Genomic DNA, 23,435 nt, shown 5'->3' with positions numbered 1-23,435 from the left:
ACTGCTCTTCCCAACCATTGTTTTCCAGTATTCTGAAACCACCCTAAAAAAGGTACTTCTGCCCTAGAAACTGACAATGCATTTTAATCTAGAGGGTTTAGCTGCAGCCATGCTGTGTCACTGATTTTGGCTGCCAGTTGGTCACCGACTCTACAACTATAGGTATAGCTAAAAATAAAAAGAAGTACCAAGAGACAGTCTGGAAGTGCTGGAGCTAACACTGGAATACAAGCACCTCCTGTGCTGATTATGCAGAGATGATGTTTTTGGCTGGCATCTGGGATATAAAAGGAACTGCACAGAAGCACAGTCTGAAGAAAAGTCTGGGCCCCTGTCTGCCCCGGGGCACAAGGAGACATGCAAGGGTCAAATGAAGCCAAGAATGGCTGGGTTATAGTTTAGAAGAGTCATAAGGTCTTTGATAGTAGTCGCTGAATTCATTTGGCTGATTGATCTGGGTTCACCCTCACCCATGATGACAAGTTCCTTTTGGTGACTTAGTTTCCCCAATGACCACAGATTAAACATTTCCTCTGTCCTCAGATTCACTTTATATGTTGGCACTGGTTTTGGAAAGCCATTAATGAAAAATCAGAAAACCCCTTGGTTGGAAAGACTCTTAGAAAGTTGGAGCTGGACTTCGGAAGCAAGAGAAAGGATGTAGAGTGGACAGGGAAATGATAATCACATTTTTGGGAAAAGATAGAATTAATCACTTGAAAACCAACAACAGCTGAAGATTTTAATTCAGGCATGTATTGCTCACCAAGATCAACAAAGCAAAACTTTCTACATATCAGCACTTCCTCTAATTACAAATGTGAAAGCTTATGAAAGCAGATGAGCAATGCGCAATAGCCCAGACCTGTGATGGGTCCATCTGACGTACAACATAGCATTTATGGTAAGCAAATAATTGTAGCAAACAGTAAAAAACAAAAGCAGAGTTTTTGAGTTGGAAGGGACTTTATCATCTAGTAAAGAGCCGCCTCATTTTCACAGAAGGACACCAAAACCAGAGAGGTGAAGAGACTTCCCCCAAGGCCACACAGCATTGTCACTAATCAAACTCAATGACTCGGAGCAAGCTCCTAATCCTGGTTTCAAGTTTCTGAATTTAAAAAATGGCCTCTAACACCACCTCCTGGTCCTCACATTCTAACACCCTATAAACAGCAAGATCAAGTACGCCTCTACACAACTGTCAATTAGTAAGGAAGAGTCCTCCTGATGAGTTACTTCTTGGTAACAGCCAGTGTTTTGCAAACCACTGCCTAGGCCCTAGGGCATTCGTTGCACAGGCATTATCTGCAAAATGTTAGCACAAGCTGAGGAACTTATTGATGGCAATTAATCTGCTGCCAGCGTGCTAGGTCCGTAGAGGCACTGGAAGGATGTGGTCACTGCTTCTGTAACTGACAATGCATTTTGCCGGAATCAAACCTGCAACCTGAGTATGTGCCCTGGCTGGGAATTTAACCCAGGGCCTTTTGGTACGAAGGACAATATTCAACTAACTGAGCTACACCGGCTAGGGGTCTGGGGTGTTTTTGATGGTCCTCAGTACACCTCCCACCAGAGCTGTGTATGAACCCAAGGATGGTGGCGAAGATTTTCTTTCCCAATCTGATTCCCCAAATGTGGCAACAATCAATGATGGTGTTTGCCGTCAATGGTCCTAAACTCACGCCTCACGTTTTCTGGGTAGAAGAACTCTAAAAGAAACACGGGCAGAATGATGCAATGGGTAGAAACTAAAACCGAAGTACTGATGGTGGACAAATCAGGATTCCTCTTGAAACCTAGCTGACTCATTTTTAAAATGAGTGTGAACGATTTGACCTGAGGCTCCAGTTTCAAAACTTTGGGCCTTTTTAATGAACCTCCTGATACATTTCATGGGTTCTTCAGAGAATAAGATATTTTGTGTTCCAGACACCAATAAATGACATGTAAGAAAGAAAAAGCATGCTACTTGAAAGTTAAATGACAATATACATCATATAGATATTATGGATATGCCTGATTTAGTCATTTCTCAATTTGCAGCCTTATTAAAAATTTTTGGGAAAAAGTCTAGAGAACACTGAAGCTATAACAAATATTAAGACTCTGTGTATTAGGATATATAATTTTACTTCTCTTCCTAACAAAAATGACAAAACCAGAGGCCATATAAATATTAACAATTTGTCTTCTCTGAAAGAAGTGATATATGGTAAAATATTATCATTACTAAGGAGAAAATTATGATAAACGGATTCAAATATAATTGTCCTAGAAACTACAAGTCTAGCATTAGAAAATACTCTTTAAAAAAAATTTTTTTTTATTGTTAAGAGTATTACAGATGTCCCCTTGCCTGCCCCCATTGCTCCCCCTCCCATTGGTTTCCAAGCCGCCCCAGGCCTTCACCACCCTACTGTCTGTGTCCTTAAGATCTTTGGTTACTCTCTTCCCGCGCCCCCCATCCCCTTCCCTCTGAGATTCGTCAGTTTGTTCCATGTTTCCATGCCTCTAATTCTATTTTATTCACCAGTTTATTTTGTTCATTAGATTTCTTGCTCATTTATTTTTATTTTTAGATTCAATTGTTAATAGATATATATTTATTGTCATTTTATTGTTCATATTTTTTATCCGTTTATTTTTCTTCTTCTTCCTCTTCTAATGGAATACCCTTCAACATTTCATGTAATACTGGTTTGGTGGAAAATACTCTTAATAATGTAAAATAATTTTCATAAGCTTCAAACATTAATTTCTAGAGAATAGTTTTTAGAACTGCCAAATAAATTGAATAGGCAGTAATGTTTTAATTAGCTCTTTGAACCTGTCATAGCTCTCAGATTCCACCAAAAACATTATTCTGTACATACATATTCCACATTCAGAGCTTAAATGTTATGCTTTCCTTTCTATTGAAAATAATTTTTGAAGTGGGCACTTCACATGTACATTTCACAGATTCAGGGTATGAGAAATAATTACTGTAATACAAATATTTTCATATCAACTGGCACACAACACGTGTCGACTTGTCATATGATCAGAAAATATCTGCATTGACATAAAGGCTTAATTTTTTCCAAATTAACTTATTCAGATGCTATGAATACAATAAATCAGGGTGGAAATATAACAGCATATTAGGGGAGTAAGATGACAAAATACTATGTACAGATTGAAAATATAATCCAAACATAAACATCTTCCCTAATTTTGACACAGTGTGCTAAAAACCACTGGATCATATTTTCAAGTCTTGGTGTTAGCATCTAAATATAACCTATGCAGGTATAAACCCTGATCAAGACCTTTGTTACCTTTTTCTTCCTCTGAAAGTTCTTCTATTGGTTCCAGTATGTGCGATGAGAATGCCTGCTCTATTAATGAGGAAAAATAAGAATAGTACAAACAGGACAACAGCAAAGTAAAATTAGTTTACTTTCAAACAATATTGAAAGCTATAGTCCCATAGTATTTTAATCTTGTTGAAAAGAGCAAGAATTCGCTGGGGGAAAATATTGAGGCAGTCAGCTAAAGCTGCTCACTTTTTCATGGTATCTTCTCTTTCTACATATTTTCCCTTAACTCCATTCTCAGGGTATTACATTTTTAAATAATTAAGTCAACGTTTCACATTCATCAACCTCATGCCTAATATTATTCTTTAAATGCACAAGGATACTACTAGACCAGGTGGCTAAATAGAAAATTATTGAAAATATTTCAATTTCCAAAGATAAAAAATTTCTAGGGCCCTAGGACTCCCACTTCTCACGAGCCTTAAAGTGGTAGGACCAGGATGATAAAAGGTAAGAACAGGTGGCCCTAGAGTCAGCAGCTGGACTAAGACCCATTCTTGAATACCTCCCTGTCCCTAAACCACATTTCAAGTTCCAGTTCTGCTCCGAGAGGCACCAGGGCGGCAGACAAATGACAGATGAAGATGGGCATTTCCCAGCCCCACCCCAGAACAGTGGTGGGGAAGACAAGGCCTCAGGGCGACTTCCCCAGAAAAGGTTACTGTGCAGACAGATACAAGGAAGCCCGTAGCCAGCATGGATAAAGCTAAGCCCCATTCTATCAACAAAGGCTAAGTTCCTTCATGGGGAAGGTCTGGTTTTGGCCAAAGGTCTAACCATGGCAGTCAGGCAGACAAGGAATGAAATGTAACCAGGGAGTCTTATTTAGTCTAGGAGGAGGATGCATGGTTCACTCATCGTCACCTTGCAGATTGACACAGGGCCCCTCCCCAGGGAGCTCCCCACCTGTACTGATAGGGCAGAGTTCATTTCATTCCGCCACCAAACCACAGAGTACATGACAGGTGAGAATAATAATGGCCAGCAATTACTGAGTGCTCACCAGATTGCCAGGCATGGATCTCAGTGTTTTGCATATATTAGCTCAGATTTAATACCTCCTACATTAAAGGCCGGGCTTTTAATTTATTAAAGGGTATTTCTGGTACTCTATTTTAAGCATATACAAATACACACACATGCACACATATATACATAGGTATATACAATTGAGTATATATACGTTATATTTAGGTACATGTAAATAGCTCTTACAGCTTGGTCGGCAACCACAGTTAACATATCTAACACTGGCAATATGGGAGAAATGCATTTTAAAGTACTTCTTAAAATTAAATTTATTGGGGTGACATTGGTTAATAGGGTTACATAGGTTGCAAATGTACTTTCAAGTGAAATTTTGGAACACAGACTATTAGTAAGCAGGAGTCCACTTCAATTTTAAAAAGGAACACAGCTCTGCCAAGGAGCATTTAAGTCCATCCATGTACCACAGCTGCTGAATACCAAAACACGTGATTTCAAATTTCTTATTCAGCATCAAGACTTAAAGATCTACAAATAGACTATTTTACTAGTTTGAACTGCTGAAAATAGAAATTTTAGGAGGACAATCACAGGCTGTTACTATCACATGGTATATATTTTATTATACTTCATGAAAACAACAAAAGTAAGGTTATGAGGAAAGTTCTATAAAATCTCAAAAAAGTGCATATTTATTATCATTTTATTACAGGGATAATTCTGTGACTTATTTCTCTCGAGTCAGGGTGAACTGTCAAAGTTCTGACTTTTCCTGCTGTGGTATGTAGGGCAAGGTCCTGGGGGAGAAGGAGATCCCTGAACCTGAGCTCCTACTTTAGAGGCTGAGGACGTGAGGTCAACCAGACCCCAGCTCCCAAAAGAAGCAGGCTAGTGTCCCGAGGGGGGAGGGTCTAGACTCCCAAGGTCCCAGTTTCTGTCCTGAGCTCCAGGATGAGAGCTGAAACACCCTGAGGATTGAGTCTCCCCTCTGAACTTGCTGGATGCTTCCAGAAAAATACTCCTACCAGTTACCTACCATTACCTCCAGAAGAAAAACTGTACTCAGTCCTTTCTCCCACTGCTGGCTCTGTTGGGTTTCACCATCCCTACACTCAAGCTAACACTGAGCCAGTGCCTGTTCAGTGGCTCCTGCTCCAAAGGCCCTACCTCATTTGACCCTTTCCACAGCCCACTGAAGTAGCCATGATTGTTCTCCCCATCTGGCAGGCAAGGAAACCTAAGCCTATTGTTTCATGAGTCAACTGGCGCTCACTGGGTTTGTCTTCCGGATTCTCTAAACAGCACCACTGTCCACCCGGTATCTGAGCTCATCATGTTCTGCTCCTGTCCTCACCCTAGCCCCCCAGTCATTTGTCCAGTCTTTCCACCAATTCCACTGCACAGCTGTTATGTCAACTCCCTCTGGTTTCATCACCATACCTAGATTCCTAGATGAGGAATCTCCCACAGACTATTGCCAACATCTCCAACTAGTCTCCCCAACTCTGATTCTATGAATATACTCTGGTCTGGCTAAGCTTCCTGAAGCCCAGCTCTCCAATCCAGCCTTGTCCAGCTACAGAACACCTAGTGGTTACACAATGCCACAGGAACAGCCCTGAACAGGTACAGTCAACTCAGTGGTAACCATGAACAGTCTCAACCAACTTTCTTTCCTTCAAATCTCTTCTGTAAACTCTATGCTCAGCCAGATAACTCATGTGCTGAGTTATTAATTCACATCTAGTGCTTTCCTGCTACCTTTTGCTTCTACTTTTTGCTTTGTCTCAACTGAAGGGAGCAGCCGCCCCCAAACACACACCATTTCCTGGGACAACTCACATCCGATACTGTCACCTCAATCCGGGGAAGTTTGGAAGTGCCATCCCAGCTCTAAAGCTCCTGGTAGGATCTGCCGAGGGCTCCACTGAAGCTGCACCTCTCAGTCCCGCGACTCTCACGGGTGCTGTCTGAGAGCACTGCCTGCTAAACCTCCCACCTGCAAACCTCCCCCTCAGAGTCTGTTTCTCAAGGAACCCAACCTAAGACGACGAGTAATCATGACATTATTTATGGAGTGGAACCTCACCAAGCTTTGAGATGGAACAAAAGGAAAGACAGAGGTAATTAGGCTAATGAATGTTATGAAATACATGAGTAACCCTCTCCTGCCCGAACCTCTAACACAGGTGGGTTGGGGTAGGTCAGTGAGCCCCAGCCAAGCCTCTGCCTTGCTTCTGTCCATCGAGATGCTCACAAATCAGCTTTGATCCCAATCCAAGGTTTGCAGGCCCTGTGCCAAGCCTGGCTGGCATTTCAAACTAGCATTTCAATCCCAGCAGATGCCAGCAAGAGGGCATGGTTGATTCCTGTGGCCCTGGCCCAATCAGGGCAGGTCCACATGGAACACATTGCTTTAGAACCAACAGATCTGTCAGGACCCTTGAACTAGCCCCAGGTAGCTTAGCATACAGACTGCATGCGTCCTTTAGCAGGCACCAAAGAGATGACACAAAGAAAATGTGGACCTTATATGATGTTATAACCATAAAAAGGTAGAAAAAAAGAGAAAAGAAAACCAAACACTGTTGAAGTACAAAAGAGAAGTGGCCAGCAATTGCTTTATAAAAATCAACCCTACAAAAGGAGGCAACAGAGAAATTTTAGACCTGATATAAAATAATATGAATAGAGAATAATGACAGAGAAAATTGTATGGAATTTCAATATTTAAGTAAATTTATATAAATCCAACATACATTTTATGTAGTACTGGTCCAAAGGAAAAAAAAACCCTGCATATTCTAAACACATGAGTAATAACATCTAATGTGTGGAGAATTTGCATTACATATTGTGAACACATGCTCAAGGGAACTGGTCCATCTGAAATAATCTTAGGAAAAAAATAAGGGGCAATAAATACATCACACGCTATTCAGTGGATGAAAGGGACAATTACAAAGTCCATCAAATGCAGACCACAATATTTACGAAGACAAAAAGTTCAGCTTGATTAATCATGGAGTTAAGTCTAATTAAAAGGCTACAAACAAATGTGGAGTGAAGTAATCATTAGGTAAAATAGGAAAAAGATAGTCCCCCTCTTGTCTTATTCATTTCTAATTTACAGCAGACCATAGGAAAATAGCACATTTAAAGACATACTACAAAAAACTGTATGCTCCTAACTATACAAAAGGAAAATATGACTACAAATATTCACCCTATCTATTGGGTGATGTTAATAGCAATTATCCCCCCTTTGGTCTGGTCCAGCTGAATCCTGGCAGCGATTTCACCCAGTGGGTCCTATTTTTTTCTTTGGTTTCCATCACATGTCCTTTTTAGATTTTTCCCAACCAATCACTGAAACTGTTTATTTAAAAAGTTGACATGCTGCCACACTGAAAGTTATAAAAACAGTCACATATGGCCTGTGGCATGTACTGGTTGGCTGGTCTAGAAAGTCACCCTCTCGCCCAAAAACCTACTACTTTCCACCCAAAATCATAAATGGTGAAAGTACTACTCAAAAATCTCTACTTGTAGGTCCAGCAATGTACACATTTTATACTTTATGGCTTTGGTGGGTTTGTTCAGTTTGTGATATTAAATAGGAATATTGAAGTGGTATTAACTGTTTTTGCATTCACTAAAATGTTTTCTGTTTTGGGTAATTACCCCCACAGAAAAGCACTTTCAGTTAATAAGTAATCTAACTCAGGGTGGAAACTGTACATAAAATGCCCAGACTTTGCTGAAACTTACCATGTGCCATTGTTAGACTTGACTTAGCATCCAAAGCCTGTGGGGCTGGGGCACTCACTGAAACAGCATAAAAAAGTCCCTAATTAAAGCATCAGCAACTGAACATGATGGAAACCAAATACTACTCAAATTAGTCAAGACATATACAGATCATAAGGGACAAATGTTTCAAATTAATCTAAACCAATTGTTAATAATAGTTTTATTGACATATAATTCACTCTTTTAAAATACACAATTCCATGGGTTTTAGGATATTCACAGAGTTGTGTGAAGGGGAGTAGAGTCTGCCACCCCAAAATATGCCTCTTTGGGATACTGATTATGTTAGGCTGGTTAATTTTCACCAGTAAAAGTTACTGGGTTTGGAAAACTAAAGTCCCTGGGACATGTCAGCCCACCACCTGTTTTTATAAAGTTTTATCGGAACACACTACTATTCCAATATTATGCCAAGTATAATGAAAGTATGGACAATAATAACCAAGTGCCTTTTAACCTTTCATCCTTCTTTGAACTGTATTGTTTTCTTTATTTCATAAAATACATGTTCAGCTTCTGCTCTCCCCTTGGCCCTACTCTTGGCATTTAAACTGCCATCTCCTCTTCAGCACCTCTCAACCTCTTCAGATTCCAAAAGCAACATCAAAAAGTCCTCAAGAAGCATCTCAGAGGAATGAGTGGTTAAACCCAGTAGCATTTTCCAGCCAATAGTGCCAAATTCCCAATCACATTCATCAATGTTCTTTCCTTTTTACACAGCGCTGGGCCCGTCTACTAGTAAAAGGCAGCCACTCGGTGCCCCGCCTCAGCGCAGGCCTGCACTCTATTTACATCCCCGTTCACTCACACATCCTCTCTCTCCCAGGATCACCTGCTCCCGTACTTCCTCCACCCTTACCCTTTCCTGAATGAAAACAAAAACATCTCAAATTAAGAAACAGTCTGTTCGATTCTAAACAGTACAGGTTATGTCTTTTTGGATTATAACCAAATCCTGATTGCTCCAGGAGACAGCTGTGCTGAGCTGAACTTTACTGAGTGACAGAGGGAACATCACTTCAAAGCCTGCGGCACCGAGAGTCCCAGGGAGGCCAACATGGGTGGCTGCCACACAGTCACTTCTTCACAGTGTGTCACCTTGGGAAACCCAAAAGTATGAAGTGGAGTGATGCTAAAGAATTTGTAGTCATCCCGTTATTAGGTGAACTACAAAATAATAGGAATGGCTAACCAACATTAACCACAAAGACATGGGAATATGTACAATCTTGGTTTTAGAACTAGGTGAAAGCCAGGAATTAAAACATATTATCATGTAATCTGCAAACAGGGATTTTCAAAGAAAAGTCTCTAGAAATAAGTAGAAGTTATGTATTGGTTTAGCACTTTAGAAAATTTCTTTAGAATCCTGAGCTTATGATGGAAACTTACTAGGTACAGCTTGGGCAGGTGGCTTAGATTCAACAGTTTGCCAGATTAAAGAATTCCCTGAAATAACAAAAAAATAAATAAATAAATTGATAACAAAAATCACAAGCTATGGTATATAAATATATATATATATATATTTGCCAGCATTTACCCTAATCTTTTCCCCCCACAAAACAATAAATGACATTTACCAACATATAGTGACTCACCCAATAGAGATGTTTAACAGAAATCCTTAAAAGCTAACTTTTCCTAAAAATACTTTTCAGAAAAATATTTATGCTATTTAAGTAATTATACAGGTATTCCTCACTATCTGAACTCTCACTATTCAAAGAGAAGTTATAGGGAACCACGGCCCTTCCCAAACCCCTCTCTCAAAACAAGAAAGAAACCAGTGTGTAGGTCAATGTCTTTCCAGAGGGCCCCGGAAACAGAGAGAAAACCCAGCTCACACGCCCATTTCCAGTCCCAGTTAGTCTCTTGAGTAGACAAGGTGCCTTAACAACCTGAGTCGTACAGGAAACAAGACTGGGATCACTTGGAAGGAGACCAGCAGAAGGCAAGCTTTATGTTCTATCGTGAGACCCTGTGCTTCTGGCTGCCAGTCTCCCATCTAGACTCTCCCTTGAATGACACAGACATGGGCGCTCTCATTGCTACAGTTAGGAGTAGGTTGTATATGCCCTCACTATGCTTAGGACAAACCTGTAACCCCAAACAACTGCAATGGAGAATAATGCAGTTAGCCTCTCCAGTACTTAAAAATAATTGATTTTACTATCAATAACAATAGCTAACACTAATGAATGTTTAATAGGCGTACTTTTCACATGTCCTCCCTGTAACAACCCTAAGATATAGTTATTATTAATATTCCAACTTTAGAACTGAGGAAACTGAGGCAGAGACTCACAAAGCTACTAAGTGCCAGAGATGGGAGTTGAGCCAGCCTGTCTCCAGACCCTTTTAATCATAACTCCATCGACTGCACATGCGTACAGAGGAAAACGGTTACTGAGCATAACAATATTCTGATGAAAAATATAGGAGACCATTCAATAATCATTTAGGTCTTTAAAATTCTTCAACTTTCTAGGTTGTGATAAAGGATCTCTCAAATTAAAATAACAGAAGGAATGCCATCTTAGCACCCATAAACCATCCGGCCCCACATTCTACTGATGCCCAGCCAATGGCGAGGGACCCTGCCTTGCCTCCAACACTGGGATCCTGGACCACTTACCTTTGGGTTCAATGACACTGTTTACTGGTTTACTGGTAAATTCTTTTATCTGCAAAGAAAAACAGTCTTCTAGGGATACATGTTTGGAATCAGATAGGGACATACTGGATAATGGACAGATACTGGACTTAGTAAATTAACCTTCTCATGAAATCCTCCAAAGACAAGGGAGGACACGTGGACTTTAAAGACAAGGAGACAAAAGTTGTATGAAAGCAGCATCTGGACTCAGCTGCTTCTCAAAGTAATCACTAAAGGAAATTCTTATCCACCTTCAAATGTTCCTAATCCTAATTGAATAAATCTGCTCTATGGTATTTTTAAATAACTTTTAAAAATTATTTGATTGAATTTACTTTTACAAACAACTACAGGAAAAAATATTCCATCTTTGCCCAACTTACAAATGTTCTAAAATAAAACACATGTTCTTAGATAAACTGCACTGCTTAAAGTAAACCAGTGCCCATAGGTAGCCAAAAATACCTGTGGTCTCTGAATGGTAATTGGTTCATTCTGTTCCTGGGGTCTCTGCCCTTGCTCTTCCATCCTTTTCTTGTAGAAAACATTGTTTGCATTTAGACTGTCTATCATTAAATTTTGAAGTTTCTCTATATGTGACAGGAGCTGGAAAAAGAATTAAGAAAGGCATCAGTTTGCACATTGCATGTAAACTGTCTTCTGCAGTTTATATGTGCACTAGAAGCCCAGTGCAAGAAATTCATCCACGGGTAGGGTCCCTAAGCCTGGCCGGGGATCAGGGCCGATCTGTGGGGTGACCGGTGGGATGACTGGAGGGGAGGGGGCGCTGGCACCCACCTTGGCTGGCTTGGGGCCTGTGGGCTGGGGGCAGCTCCTGCATCGAGCGTCTGCCCCCTGGTGGTCAGTGCGTGTCATAGCAACCGGTCATTCCACCGTTCGGTCGATTTGCATTTTAGGCTTTTATTATATAGGATACCTGGCCTTATGTTATCTGTGCATATTAAGTCATGGAGTAAATCTTTGATCACTGGGTACCAAGGCCCTGGCTGAACAAGGCGCTTCCTTTCTGTTCCCAGGAAGCTGACAGACATCACTGATAATGTGAACAGCTGAGTGAACTTGAGCACATTACATGAAATAACACAGGGATGATCAATGATAAAGGGTCAAGGCTTCTCCACAGAGCGGCTGCGACCACAAGCAGTCCTATCCTTCCCACATCCACATGTGCTGTCCTGGCGCGAAAGTGCACTCCTTGGGTGAGAGAGCCCATCTTGATTATGTTTACCTGTCCAGCCACTAGCACAATCTCTGGCTCTGCAGGTTCTCATTAAATACTTATTGAGAAAAGGAAGGTGGAGGGAGGAGGGGAGAGAAAAAAAGAGAAGCAAGAAGAGAGGAAGGAAGGAGTGGCTGAAAGAAAGGGAGAGATGCAAGGGACAGAGAGATCCAAAGATTCATAGATAGATTCATCTTTTTTTTAAATATATTTTATTGATTTTTTTTACAGAGAGGAAGGGAGATGGATAGAGAGTTAGAAACATCAATCAGCTGCCTCCTGCACACCTTCTACTGGGGATGTGCCCGCAACCAAGGTACATGCCCTTGACCAGAATCGAACCCGGGACCCTTGAGTCCGCAGACCAACGTTCTATCCACTGAGCCAAACCGGTTAGGGCAGATAGATTCATCTTTAGAGTTAGTGTCAGGGGGAGTCATATATTGAATGAAAAGAATTCAAGAATAATTTGTTTTGCCCTAACTGGTTTGGCTCAGTGGATAGAGCGTCGGTCTGCGGACTCAAGGGTCCCGGGTTCAATTCCGGTCAGGGGCATGTACCTTGGTTGCGGGCACATACCCAGTAGGAAGTGTGCAGGAGGCAGCTGATCAATATTTCTCTCTCATTGATGTTTCTAACTCTCTATCCCTCTCCCTTCCTCTCTGTAAAAAATTAATAAAATATATTTTTTTAAAAGAATAGTTTGTTTTTAGTCATTTAGGGAAAGATTGCTTGTTTGTTTGTTAATTCTTACCTGAGGATATTTTTTCTATTGATTTTTCAGAGAGTGTGGAAAGGAGGGGAAAAGACAGAAACATCGGGATAGAGCGTGCAGCAGAATTGAATGTGCTCTTGATCGGAATTGAACCTGAGACCCTTCAATCCTCAGGCCAACGCTCTATCCACTGAGCCAAACTGGCTAGGGCTAGGAAAAGATTCTTAAAGCTCTTTGAGTAGTTGCTTAAACATAAGGAGGGGTGGGGAGAGAAACTTGGTAACTGGAGCTGAGGACATTCCAAGCCCACAGTGTGGGAATGGAGACAGGGATGTACAGATCAAATAAAGCTGTGGGGGAAAGCGGGGGGGGGGGGGGGGCGGGGGGGGGGCAGGGGGAGTAACCATGCCTGTGAGGGATACAAAAGGCGTCTTGGGCAGCATTTCTGACTTGCTTGATTTTTTTACCAATCACTGGTCTTGTGTTAGAGTCTATTGAGCACTTGAGAGGTAAAGTAGCTGCTGGTCCAGACTCAGACAGCTAGAGGGGGAAGAGCCCAGACTTGAACTTTCATGCCTGGCTTCAAAGTCAACACTCCCAAGTGCAGTGTCTATGTCATGCAAGATATTAATAAATAATACTTGCACGCAATCAAGCAGCCCCCAGGAACTCGTGCAAAACGATACAGCCACTTTACAAGACAGTTTGGCAGTTTCTTATAAAACTACACATATTCTTACCATACAATCCAGCATTCGTGCCCCTTGGTATTTACCTAAAGGAGCTGAAAACTCATGTCCACACAGAAACCTGCACACAGATGTATGTATATGGCAGCTTTATGCAACATTGCCAAAATTTGGAAGCAACCAAAATGCCCTTCACTAGATGCATGGGTAAATAAACTGTGGTCCACCCAGACAGTAGAATATTATTCTGCATTAAAAAACTATCAAGCCATGAAAAGACTTGGAGGAACTTTAAATGTATATTACTGAGTGGAAGAAACCAATCTGAAAAGGTTATATCCTGTATGGATCCAACTATATGACATTCTGGAAAAGGGAAAAGTACAGAAATAGTAAAAAGATCAGGGATTAGGGGGAAGGGAGGGATGAATAGGCAGAGCACAGAGGACTTTTAGGGCAGTAAAAGTATTCTGTATGAAACTGTAATGGTAGATGCATGTCACTTAACCAAACTTACAGAACACAGAATACCAAGAGTGAACCCTAAAGTAAACCTTGGACTTTGGATGATAATGATGTGTCAATGTACATTCGTTGATTGTAACAAATGTACCACTCTGGTATGGAATGTTGACAGTGGGGGCGGCTGTGCTTACCAGGTATGGGGGCAGGAGTATTTACAAATTCTCTGTACTTTCTGCTCAGTTTCTTGTGAAGCTAACACTGCTCAATCACATTAAAAAAACAACAACAAAAAGTGAATGCTCTCAATCAATACACTGCAGGGTCCCCCATCTGAGGTGCTCTGTGCTTGCATGAGGTTGGACAAACACTGGGTTAAACCAAGTTAAAAAGGTTACCTGAGTGAGGACTGAAAATAACCTTTCATATCCTAGCGGATGCTAAGAATTTCCCCCAAGGAGGACATTGTCAAGAATCTTCTCTACATTTTTACAAATAACTGGAAGAGTGCCCCCAAAAGCAGTTTGGGAAACACTGAGCTGGAAAATAGAAGTAAAAGCCAGTAAAGATGTCTGGGGTTCTGGGTAGAGGTTTAGGATCAATAATATGGGGAGTCGTTCCAGGCCCCAAGAAGAAAGAGGACATAGCAAAACCTAAGGGATGATACCACTTTGATATTAGAATTGGAAAATGACCACAAAATTACATAAAAGTTCACTGAGAGAGGAATGTGATCATCTAAGCAAAGGATAGCCAGATATTACTTCAACAAACCTGTAGCTCTTGAGCCCATCTGTTATGACCTTCTACCACTTCAAGTCTTTGCTTTTTTTCCTATCAGTCCACATCATGCCATCCCCCGTTCCTGACCATTCTACAATTTCCCAATCGGGTCAAAAGGGTATACCATCATTTATCTGTGACTCCCTTTGAACTCCTACCAGTGTTATTTAGAAATAAAAATAAAACGACTGCCAATTCTAGGTAAAGCAATAAAAAGCTGGCAAACGCAACTTCCCTTAAGCAGAGAAATACAATATGTGCATTGTAGGAACAGTAGGCACCAATCATGTGGAATAATTAATAGTTAGGTCGCAGGCAGAGATTACTAAACTGATTGAATTCACCCCTCTGTTAGGGTTTAAGGGAAATGAAGGCAGAAGTCAGCAGCTTCTGGACAAACAAAACCAACAGACGAGGAAGCAGCAAAGCCTAGCGGCACAAACACTCCACACTCCCAATCCGTGCAATGAGGCGCCTCACTCAGAACCAACAGTTGGTCCTCTCTATCATGACTTGCAGTGGCAAGTGTAAAACTGTAACGTGCATTCTGTTCTGCCAGAAGGCCACTGACTTCCCCACAGCTGCCTGGAATACAAGGGGCTTTCCATAGAAGACCAAGGACTAAAACTGACCCCTATTAATCAGGAAGACCCGAATCCTGTCCCTAGACACCAGTGCTTTAAGATGCCTTGAACAATAAGAGTAGGAACTTCAAGTAATCTAAGAGCAGTGGTTCAAAACATGGATCCAAGACAGAACTGTCCAGGTTTGGTTCTTTGGTCCCTCCCCTTTCTCCCCAACCAAATATGCCTGTCCCAGACTCACCTACGGAAGGGGAATCTCATGCTGTACAGTGGCACATGTGTATTTTGGAAAAGAGCCTCAGGTCGCTCTGAAAGGCAACCCTCTTTAGGAACTACCACCTTTGAGCATCTCAAAAGAAAGCTAGAACTTTCTTACAGAAAAGCTGGCTAAGTTGCCCCTGTCTATTCCCCTCCCCAGCTGGCTTAGTGCCCAACACCTGAGAAGTAAGCAAGGCAGTGAGGCACACAAGTAGGGCCGGTAAGAGGGCGTGGGTTCAAATACCATGCTCATACGGACAGACAACTCTTTCATCCCTGTTCTTCCGAACCCTACAATTAGCATTTCTCCATCTTCAGAAACATGGTTGAATGATCCCTTTTTGGAGATCTAGCAACCTTCCCTACTCATTCAGCAAATAGTTAATGAGTTTCAATCACTTTTTAGGCACATTATTGAATGTTGGGATTATAATGGAGAACTATAAAATAGAACCTCTTCCTTGCAGGGCTAGGGATCTGGTTGGACAAGCAGAAATTAAACAAGTAAACAAATAAGCAAAAAATGGTTTAAAATAGTGATCAGAGCTACACTCATGAAGTAGTGGTGAGAATAATAAAGGGAGGGGACTCCCTACTTAGATTAAGCGGTTGCTGATGACATGTAAAGCCAGGCCAGAGGAGGGTGTGAGAGGCAGAAACCTAAATTGGCTCAAGTCTGCACCCCCAGACCACAAGTCCTGTTTAATCCCTTTCCCTTGGCCTTATAGACTTGATGTTTGTGTTCCCCAAAATCCATGTTGAAGCTCCAACCCCCAATGTGATGGTATTAGGAGATGGGGCCTTTGGAAGGTCACTAGGTTCAGATGAAGTCTTAAACTTAAAGGTAGGGTCCTCATGCTGGGATGGAATTAGTGCCCTTATAATAAAAGACCTGAGCTTTCTCTCCCTCTCTTTCTTCTCTCCCCCCACCCTACCCACACCCTCTCTGCCATGTGAGAACACAGTGGCCTTCTGCAAGAGGGCTCTCACCAGGAATTGAATTGATTAACACCCAGAATTCCTATCTCTAGAACATGTTTTAGACAAACATAGACACAGAGGATCCAGAAGGCTACAAAATATAATTTAAAGTGAAAAAATAAACAATTTTTGCACTAGTGTAAAATCATTTTGACCATTAAATTTCTATACACTCGGCTGAAAGGGAATCAGTGTTATAATTAAAATTTGCTTTCATAAAAACCATTTTAATGTGAACAATCCTTGCCTTTATTTAAAAATTATTTAGACTACCACTCTGTATGAAAAAATTAGAAACGTATTCAATAATAAAGAATTTATTAAGTAACAGTAGCAGTGGTTATCTTTGGTATTGAAATTATAAATAATTTTAATTTTTGCTATACATTTCTTCACAAACTATAGGTAAAAAAAAAAATACTATCATAATTATAAAGAAAAGCAAATATTCTTTGCAAAAATGACCCATTTATAGGTCATTGGTTTATTTTTTGTTTTTTGTTTCCAGATACAGTTGACATACAAAATTATATTACTTGCAGGTGTACAACATAGTGATTCGACCTTTATATAACTTAGGAAGTGATCCTCTGATAATTCTAGTACCCATCTGACACCATGCATAGTTATTATAATACTAGAAGCCCGATGCACGGGATTCGTGCACTGGTGGGGGCGTGGCCTGCCAGCCCGCTGTGGGAGCACTGCTCATCCTGGTCAGTCCAGCGGCACTCCCACTGAGGGAGTGCACTGACCACCAGGGGGCAGCTCCTGCATTGAGCGTCTGCCCCTTGGTGGTCAGTGTGCATCATAGCAACTGGTCAACTGGTCTTTCTGGTCGTTCCACCGTTCGGTCGCTGGGCTTTTATCATATAGGATTATTGACTATATTCCCTATGCTGTACTTTACATCCCCACAACTATTTCATAACTGCCAATTTGTGCTTCTTAATCCCTTCACCTTTTTCACTCATCCTCCAATCCCCCTCCCATCTAGCAACTATCAATTCGTTCTCTTTGTCTATGAGTTTCTTTGTTTTGCTTGTTTATTTCATTTTTTAGATTCTACACATGAAATTATATGATATTTACCTTTCTCTGCCTGATTTATTTCACTTAGCATAATACATTCTGGGTCCATCCATGTTGTCACAAATGGCAAGATTTCATTCTTTTTTTTATAGCTGGTTAATATTTCATTGTGATACGTACTAAATGTTCTTTATCCACTTGTCTATTTTTTTTTAAAATATATTTTATTGATTTTTTACAGAGAGGAAGGGAGAGAGATAGAGAGTTAGAAACATCGATGAGAGAGAAACATCGATCAGCTGCCTCCTGCACATCTCCTACTGGGGATGTGCCCGCAACCCAGGTACATGCCCTTGACCAGAATCGAACCTGGGACCTTTCAGTCTGCAAGCTGACACTCTATCCACTGAGCCAAACCGGTTTCGGCTATCCACTTGTCTATTGATGGACAGTTAGGTTGCTTGCACATCTTGGCTACTGTAAGTAATGCTGCAATGAACTTATGGGTAGTTTCTTAATCTTACCTGATCCTTCTCTTTTTCATGTTCTTGATGAAGAGCTTGAACTCGAGCTGTCCACTTGTTTTCCTAGGAAACAGTAAGACAAGAGTAATGTATGTGCAACTGTAACAATGAAATCTATTCAAAATGGAAGCTTCCTTTTTAGTGGGTACCTGGGAAGCCCAACTATTTGGTAAAATGTTAGCAGGCATTTTTAGAATATATACAGTCAAAATGGTTAAACACATCTGTACCTTTTAAATTTATTTTTTAATTACTGACAGTATTACAGATGTCCCCCATTTGCCCCTCCTCCTTGGCTCCCCTCCACCCAGCCCCTGCCCACCCCCATTAGAAGGCAGGTAACAGCAAACATTTCCTGTGAAGGAATTAATAGTAAATACAGGGGTTGGAAAAGTAGGTTTACAGTGCATTCATTTGAGTTAATAAAGCTATTGTAATAATCTTAATCTGCATGTCTTTTTCCATTTGAACAACTATAGGCCTACTTTTGCCCATCCCTGTATTTTAGGTTCTTGGAGCCAGATGATTGGGTCACGACTTCTAGTGACAGCAGAACAGCCATAGATAAAAACCTAAATGAATGGGTATGGCTGTGTTCCAATGAAATTTTGTTTTAAAATATATTGGTGCTAACTGGCCAACCTAAGAAACTAAAAGGAGCCCTAACCAGTTTGGCTCAGTGGATAGAGCATCGGCCTGTGGACTGAAGGGTCCCAGATTCGATTCCAGTCAAGGGCATGTACCTTGGTTGAGGGCACATCCCCAGTAGGGGGTGTGCAAGAGGCAGCTGAATCAATGTTTCTCTCTCTGAACTCTCTGAAGAAGTGCTGTCCCAGCTGAATCAGTAAACTGCAGGTCCTGAAACTGGGAGCTGCTTGACAGAGAACACAAGAGCACAAGCAGAAACCCGCATGCCACGGGGGCCCATGGCTGTTTGGTGCCACTGGGAGCGTCACGGGAAAGCCAAGAAAGGTGGCAAATGACGCTGGATCCAGATCCTCAGGGACTTGGAGTGCTGGCTAAAGGATTTGAGACTGTGTTCTGTGAAAAATAGGGAGTCATGGAAAAATTCTAGACGGGACAGTGACATGGTCAGCCTGGCTGTAACGTGGACAGTAGATTTGTGGGAGGGAAGCAAGATGTGAGAGGCAAAGCAAGCTGCAGTGACCGCTGTTCATATTTCAAAAACATGTTTATTTTTTAAATGATGTATTATTACTTTTAAAAAAAATTTTATTGTTGAAAGTATTACAGATGCCCCCTTTGTTTGTTTTTTCCCCCATTGACCCCATCCACCTCGCACCCACCCCGCCCAGGCCTTCACCACTCTATTATCTGTGTCCATGGGCTATGCATATATGCATTAAAGTTCCTTGGTTAGTCACTCCCTCCCACTCCCCTCACCCCCGCTTTCTCTCTGAAATTAGTTAGAAGCTTCTATGGTATTATTGCTTTTTAAAATAATCCTGAGGTTGTAAACTTTAATCTCTATTTGTTTCCTGGTAATACACAATGTCCCCCTAAACCAGTATGACCAAATAACCAGTGTGAACATTGTGCTGATTTTATGGAGGTTCACTCCCAAGTGACTGCAATTATTCTATATAATAAAGAGCTAATATGCTAATTAGACCGAACAGCAGAATGACTGTCCGGATGTCCAGACAAAGCCAGGGCTGCAAGGGCTGGCCGGGGCTGTGAGGGCCGGCCAAGCCTCTTGCATGAATTTCATGCATCAGGCCTCTAGTCTATATAATAAAAGCCTAAGCGACCATTACGGTGGAACAACCAGAACAACCAGTTGCTATAATGTGCACTGACCACCAGGGAGCAGATGCTCAATGCATGAGCTGCCCCCTGGTGGTCAGCGTGCTCCCACAGTGTGCTCCCACTCAACCAGAAGCCGGGCTCATGGCTGTTGAGCGCAGCAGTGGTGGCAGGAGCCTCTCCCACCTCTGTGGCAGCGCTAAGGAGCAGCGAGCTGAACGCTAAGGAGCAGCGAGCAGGCAGCAAGTAAGGAGTGAGGGGTCCCAGACTGCAAGGGGGCACAGGCCAGGCTGAGGGACCCCCCTTCCAATGCACAAATTTCGTGCACCGGGCCTCTAGTGTTTGATAAATGTAAAAGGTCATCAGTTCACCAATGCAGTTTGTGTATTTTAGCTCTAAAAGTAAAGTTAGTGCTTCCATATGCCTTTCCATGCCTTTTGAAACTGAGACCTACATCTGAATAGACACTGAGATAATGTTAACCAATTCAAATTAGATATTATTGTAAGGGAAAATGAAGGAATTTTGCCAACTGTTTTGTATCCACATCTGTTAGTCAATCAACAAGCAGCTAGTGAACACCTATTCTATATTATGCATGTATTAGAAGACAAGAAAATAGAATTAGCTGCCTTCATGGTCACTGAAAGACACAAATACTTTTTCTGTAGAAGATGCTTGCTGTAAATTACTTCACTAAGAAAAGTGAGGCCTCAGCCACAGTTATTGCCCGCTTTTACATACCTGACTATCAAGAAATTGCATCACATTTTGGAAATCCTGGGCATACTGAGGACGCTCTTCCTTGAACTCGTGGGCATCTCTTAACGTGCCTAAGTTGGACTTGATCTGCATATTAGACTTCTGGATTTCTGACAATTGCTATAAAATGAAATACAAAAATCACTGATAGAAATGTTTAGATTTTTGTAAGACTGAAACAGAAAATCAAGTTGGGGAGCGTGTACCCATGTTTTAAATCTGACTATCCTATTGGATGCTCGTTGTAATTCTCTTACTTCTCCTTTCCAGTGGTTTTCTTCTTTTGTTTCTTCCAACAAAGGAACATGCACAGGATTAAAAAGGGAAAGGAAAACCTAACTTTCTAGTCTTAGGCAATGTGTCTTAAAATTTTTGATTTGCATGTAACAGTTGCCAGAAACAGAGGAACTGGACACAGCTAGTTCTCAAGATACTAGTAATTTAGTGACGAGGCCAGCTTCATCCAGGACCCCATCTGTGAATCCATTAGGGACATAACATTTTAATTTTACCCTTTGTTTGTATGGTAGTCCCAAAATTACTAGCAGTAAGCACAGAAGGTAATACTGTATGTTAACTTCATAAACAAATAGTTCCCTGCTATTTTAGTCTGGGCTGCATATAGAGGCTTCTTTGAAAAGAGTGAACAGTATGAAATAAGGGGAGATTACTTTTCAATGGAGAAGTCTGACAAACACAACCTCAGCCAGGTGGTCAAGGTCAACATCAACACCATAAATCATTTAGATTGTGTATACCCTTGATGTGATATAATGAAAATTGCACTTTAACTCTGAGGTCTTCTTCCCCAGACCCTGTAAGCCCAGCCTGACCATGAGAAGAATATCAAATCAATTCTAATAGAGGCGCATCCTACAATATACATTGTCCAGGTCATCAGAAACAAACCTGACTGTCACAGACAGGAGGAGCCTTAGCAGACATGACAACTAAATGTACTGTGGTGTCTAGATAAGATCCTCAAGCAGAGAAAGGACTTTAGGTAAAAGTCAAAGAAATCGGAAAGAAGTATGAACTTTAATTAATACAAGTGCATCAATATTGGTTCATTAATTGTAACAAATCCACCAATTTAAGATGTCAGGATATGTTTATGCACAAGGTAGGAGAGGGGGGCTTATATAGAAATTTCTGAACCATCTGCTCAATTTTTCTGTAAACCTAACTCTATGCTAAAAAATGCCCTATTTTTAATCATTTAAAATCTGTTGACAGCCAAAAAGGGCAAACATCACAAATTCCATCAACTGATGCATACACAAATAAAATATGGTATATCCATACAATGGAATATCATTCAGCAATAAAATATAAAAATACTGATCAATATTAAAACATGGATGAATTTTGAAAACATTATCCCAGTGAAAGATGCCACTCACAAAAGGTCACATATTGTAATGATTCAATTTATATGAAATGTCCAGAATAGGCAGATCCATGGGGACAGAAAGTAGATCCGTGGTTGCCACGGGTTGGGGGTGAGGAGTGGTATGGGAAGAGTGTCAATGGGTTACAAGGTTTCTTCTTAGGGTAATAAAATGTTCTATAATGACCATGATGATGGTTGCATAAGTATGTGAACACTAAAATCCACTGAATTGTACACTTTAAGTGGGTGAACTGTATGGTATGTGAACTATATCTCAATGAAGGGTTTGTTTTTTAAGCTGTGGGGAAACGTCCTATTTCACAATTACCTTAGGGGCAGGGAACAGGGGACAGGCCCATGGAGGGAATCTCAGGCAAAATAATGGTCATTTGCAGTGGCTTTCATGGGGAAGACATAAGAAGTCAGTCTTAAACTGGTTAGTATCAAAAGCCACTCCTGTGGGTAATATGGTGCCCTTTTGAGAAGGAGCCACAAATATGAGTTTTGGAGAGGGCCCTGGGTGGTAGAGGAAATCATGGATAGAGACAGAACTACTGCCTGTAGGTGCTGATGCTTAGGAAGAAGAGCAGCAACCAAGGAAAGGTAATATGGGGCTAACTGAACCCACAGGAAGTTTCCTGAAGGAATCCCTACAGAAAGGACACAGAGCGCCATCCGATATTATTTCCTCCCAACTTTTTTTGAGATTACAACTTTGAAAGGTGGAAGAACAGTACCATAAACATCCATTTCACCTCCACCAATTGTTACTCTTCTGCCTATACAGGTATGACAGCGGCTGTCATACTCTTCCTGTAAAGAGTCAGATAGCAAACATTTCTGGTTTTGCTAGACGCATAGGGTCTTGGTCATGACCACTCAACTCTAGGGCCCAGCACAAGAGCACCATAGACAAAGTGTAAAGGAATGAGCGTGGTTGTGTTCTCAAAAAATGTAATTGTGGACACTGAAATGGGAACTTTATGTAATTTCCCTATGTCATGAAATATTCTTCTTTTGACTTTTTCAACCATTTAAAAATGTAAAAACCTTTGTGAGCTCAAGAGCCATACAAAAACAGGGGTGGGTCAGATCTAGTTCACAGGTGGTTTGCCTACCCTTATGTGAGCGTTCAGGGTGCATTTTAGAGAAGGATCTTAGCAGTATCCTCAAAATATCCCTCTGTTTTCGTTTATACAATGTGTTGGCCCCTAGAGGGAGCTCAAAGATCTTCCCTTGTGTCCCTTGTTTCTTTTTCCCTAAGGATCACTTAGCACTGCGCTGTCCAGCAAGCTCAGATTATTCTTAGCTGGATGACAGAGGCCACCATGTGTAGAAGATGCTCACAGGAGATGAAGGTCCCAGCCCAGCGAGGCGTGTCTCTGTCATCTATGCATGTAACCAGGGCAAGGCCACTC

At 41.3% G+C, this 23,435-nt stretch overlaps 1 protein-coding gene across 12 annotated transcripts in view; it reads right to left on the bottom strand.

Annotated features, from left to right (window-relative positions):
* DZIP1 (DAZ interacting zinc finger protein 1) overlaps positions 1-23,435 on the bottom strand; it is a 71,296-nt gene that overhangs the window by 12,291 nt on the left and 35,570 nt on the right. For 7 of the 12 annotated variants that reach the window (XM_036300172.1, XM_036300170.1, XM_036300178.1 and 4 more), the window contains 7 exons: positions 20,607-20,744; positions 18,096-18,158; positions 11,293-11,433; positions 10,807-10,855; positions 9,561-9,617; positions 8,127-8,183; positions 3,327-3,386 (listed from right to left, as the gene is read on the bottom strand). In XM_036300172.1, the coding sequence (XP_036156065.1) occupies positions 3,327-3,386; positions 8,127-8,183; positions 9,561-9,617; positions 10,807-10,855; positions 11,293-11,433; positions 18,096-18,158; positions 20,607-20,744 (565 nt within the window). The remainder of the gene's footprint in view (positions 1-3,326; positions 3,387-8,126; positions 8,184-9,560; positions 9,618-10,806; positions 10,856-11,292; positions 11,434-18,095; positions 18,159-20,606; positions 20,745-23,435) is intronic. The other 5 variants (XM_036300177.1, XM_036300176.1, XM_036300180.1 and 2 more) reach the window with 5 other exon arrangements.

This window comes from Myotis myotis, unplaced genomic scaffold (genome assembly GCF_014108235.1).
Source record: "Myotis myotis isolate mMyoMyo1 unplaced genomic scaffold, mMyoMyo1.p scaffold_m19_p_3, whole genome shotgun sequence".
In the NCBI taxonomy this organism is placed as follows: Eukaryota; Metazoa; Chordata; class Mammalia; order Chiroptera; family Vespertilionidae; genus Myotis; species Myotis myotis.
The sequence above is the reverse complement of the archived record's forward strand: the minus strand, read 5'-3'. Positions and strand labels throughout refer to the sequence as shown.